We start from the raw sequence: 2,440 nt of genomic DNA on the forward strand, positions 1-2,440 counted from the left end.
CCTCTTGAGTAGCTGGGATTACAGGCACCCGCCACCACGCTTGGCAATTTTTTTGTATTTTTTGTAGAGACGGGGTTTCACCACGTTCACCAGGCTGGCCTCGAACTCCTGACTTCAGGTGATCCACCCGCCTTGGCCTCCCAAAGTGCTGGGATTACAGGCGTGAGCCACCGTGCCCAGCCTACGAAATTTTATTTTCTTTTACAAAGTAGATTCACGTTGTTGTGCAACCATCACCACCATTCATCTCACAAACTTTTTCATCTTCCCAAGTGAAACTCTGTTCCCAGGAAACACTGACTCCCTGTTCCCCATTCCCCAGCCCCTGGCATCCACTATTCTACTTTCTGTCTCTATAAATCTGACGACTCTGGGGAACCCGTATGAAGGGATTCATACAGCCTTTGTCTTATTATGACTGGCTTATTTCACTTAGCATGTTGTCCTCAAGGTTCATCATGTTGTAGCATGTGTCAGAATGTCCTTTCTTCTTCTTTTTTTTTTTGGACAAAAAAAAAAAATGTCCTGTTGCTCAGGCTGGAGTGCAGTGGCGCGATCTCGGCTCACTGCAGCGTCTGCCTCCTGGGTTCAAGCAACTCTCCTGCCTCAGCCTCCCGAGTAGCTGGGACTACAGGCATGCACCACCACGCCTGACTAATTTTTGTATTCTTTTTTTTTCAGTAGAGATGGGGTTTCGCCATATGGACCAGGCTGGTCTTGAACTCTTGACCTCATGATCTGCCTGCCTTGGCCTCCCAAAGTGCTGGGATTACAGACATGAGCCATTGCATCTGGCCAGTGTCCTTCCTTTTTAAAGGATATATATATATATATACTGGTGACCACACAGGTTGTTCCAATTTGGAAAGAACCAAATTTAGGAATTTGGGAACAATTCAAAGACATTATGAATATTTTATTTCCTCCTTGATGCCATTTGACTGTCTTTTGGTGAACTGTCTTTGACTGTCATTGAGGCAGACTGTCTGGGTTCAAATCCCAGATGTCCCATTTACTAGCTGTGTGACCTTGGGCCAGTTACATAACCTCACTGTGCTTTAGTATCCCCCATCTGCAAAACGGAAATCATATGATCTACCATAGGGTAGGAAGATTCAAGTGAATGAGCGTATAAACTTACTAGAAAAGTGCTTGACTATCATAGGCATTAAATAAACAAGGAATTCTGATTCAGCCCCAACTCCCAAAGTCAGCAAAAATTCTCATAAATGAGGACATCAGCAGATCACAGCAACAAAGCCTGTGGTCAGGGAGGATGATGGTTGCAGGAACTAGGGGTACTGCCTGCCCATCCCTGCCCTAGGTGGAGGGGTATAACGAAGTCACTTTTCATTAGAACTTACTGGATTTCATTAAAAGCAACACGCAGCTCAACTATGGAAGGAGTGGACGAATCCTTCTCCCTGTCAACCTCGGACCATTCCCCACCAGCTCCTTGAAATTCCTGCAAGGTCAGGGCCATCTCATGCTCTGACCCCTCCCACCGGCCTTTTGGGTGTTATATCCCTACCCAGTTTCCTGTTTTTCTTCCTCAGTAAGAAGAGATTTAGGGAGTGAGAATCGCGGGGTGGGAAATCAGCATTGTGGTCCCCAGAAGTTCTGGAAATTGAGGGACGGTGGGGGAAACATGAGTGACTCCAAGGAACCAAGGGCGCAGCCGCTGGGCCTCCTGGGTGAGGCTGAGCTGGGGCTCTGGGATCCTGGGGTGCTCTAGGATCCTGGGGATGCTTTGGGATCCTGGGGTGGGAAGGGGATGGCTAGCCCTGGCCTCAGCCTGCCCAGGCTCTGAGTTCGTATTTATCCATTTAGAAGAGGAAGAGCTGATAACTAGCAGTATGAATTTTTTTCCAAGAGACTTTGGATTCCGACAGACTCGAGGCTACAAGAGCTTAGCAGGTAGAGAAGGGTTAGTTGGAAGGGAGGAGAGAACAGAACCTCCCAGACTCCAGGGTCCTGGTGAGCCGGTGGCTGGAGCCTGGACTCCTGGAACCTGGGGAGGTGGAGGCTGGGTCCTGGGTTCCTGGGTCCCGGGGAGCTGGTGGCTGGGGCCTGGACTCCTGGGTCCTATGGAGGCAGGGGCTGGGGCCTGGACTACTGAGACTTGAGGAGGTGGAGGCTGGGTCCTGGGGAGGTGGAGGTTATGGGCCTGGGTCTTGGGGAGGTGAGGCCTGGGGACTTGGACTCCTGAGTCCTAGGGAAGTAGAGGCTGGGGTCTGGACTCCTGGGATGTGAGGAGGTGGGGGCTGGGGTCTGGGTTCCTGGGTCCTGGGGAGGTAAGGGCTGGGGGCTTCACTCCTGGAAGCTGGGAGGTGAGAGCTTGGTTCCTGGACTCCTGGGTCCTAGGGAGGTAGAGGCTGGGGTCTGGACTCCTGGGTCCTAGGGAGGTAGAGGCTGGGGTCTGGACTCCTGGGTCCTAGGG

The 2,440-nt window shown here is 51.3% G+C and overlaps 1 protein-coding gene across 1 annotated transcript in view; it reads left to right on the plus strand.

Moving 5' to 3' along the window:
* Nucleotides 1-1,648: 1,648 nt before the first annotated feature.
* The window catches only part of LOC105541132 (CD209 antigen-like protein 2), an 11,678-nt gene continuing 10,886 nt past the window's right edge, over nucleotides 1,649-2,440 (plus strand). The window contains 2 exon segments of the mRNA XM_011982025.1: nucleotides 1,649-1,694; nucleotides 1,831-1,917. Of these exon segments, the coding sequence (XP_011837415.1) occupies nucleotides 1,649-1,694; nucleotides 1,831-1,917 (133 nt within the window).

The sequence above is a fragment of the Mandrillus leucophaeus genome, unplaced genomic scaffold, assembly GCF_000951045.1.
Source record: "Mandrillus leucophaeus isolate KB7577 unplaced genomic scaffold, Mleu.le_1.0 Scaffold234, whole genome shotgun sequence".
Taxonomy (NCBI): Eukaryota; Metazoa; Chordata; class Mammalia; order Primates; family Cercopithecidae; genus Mandrillus; species Mandrillus leucophaeus.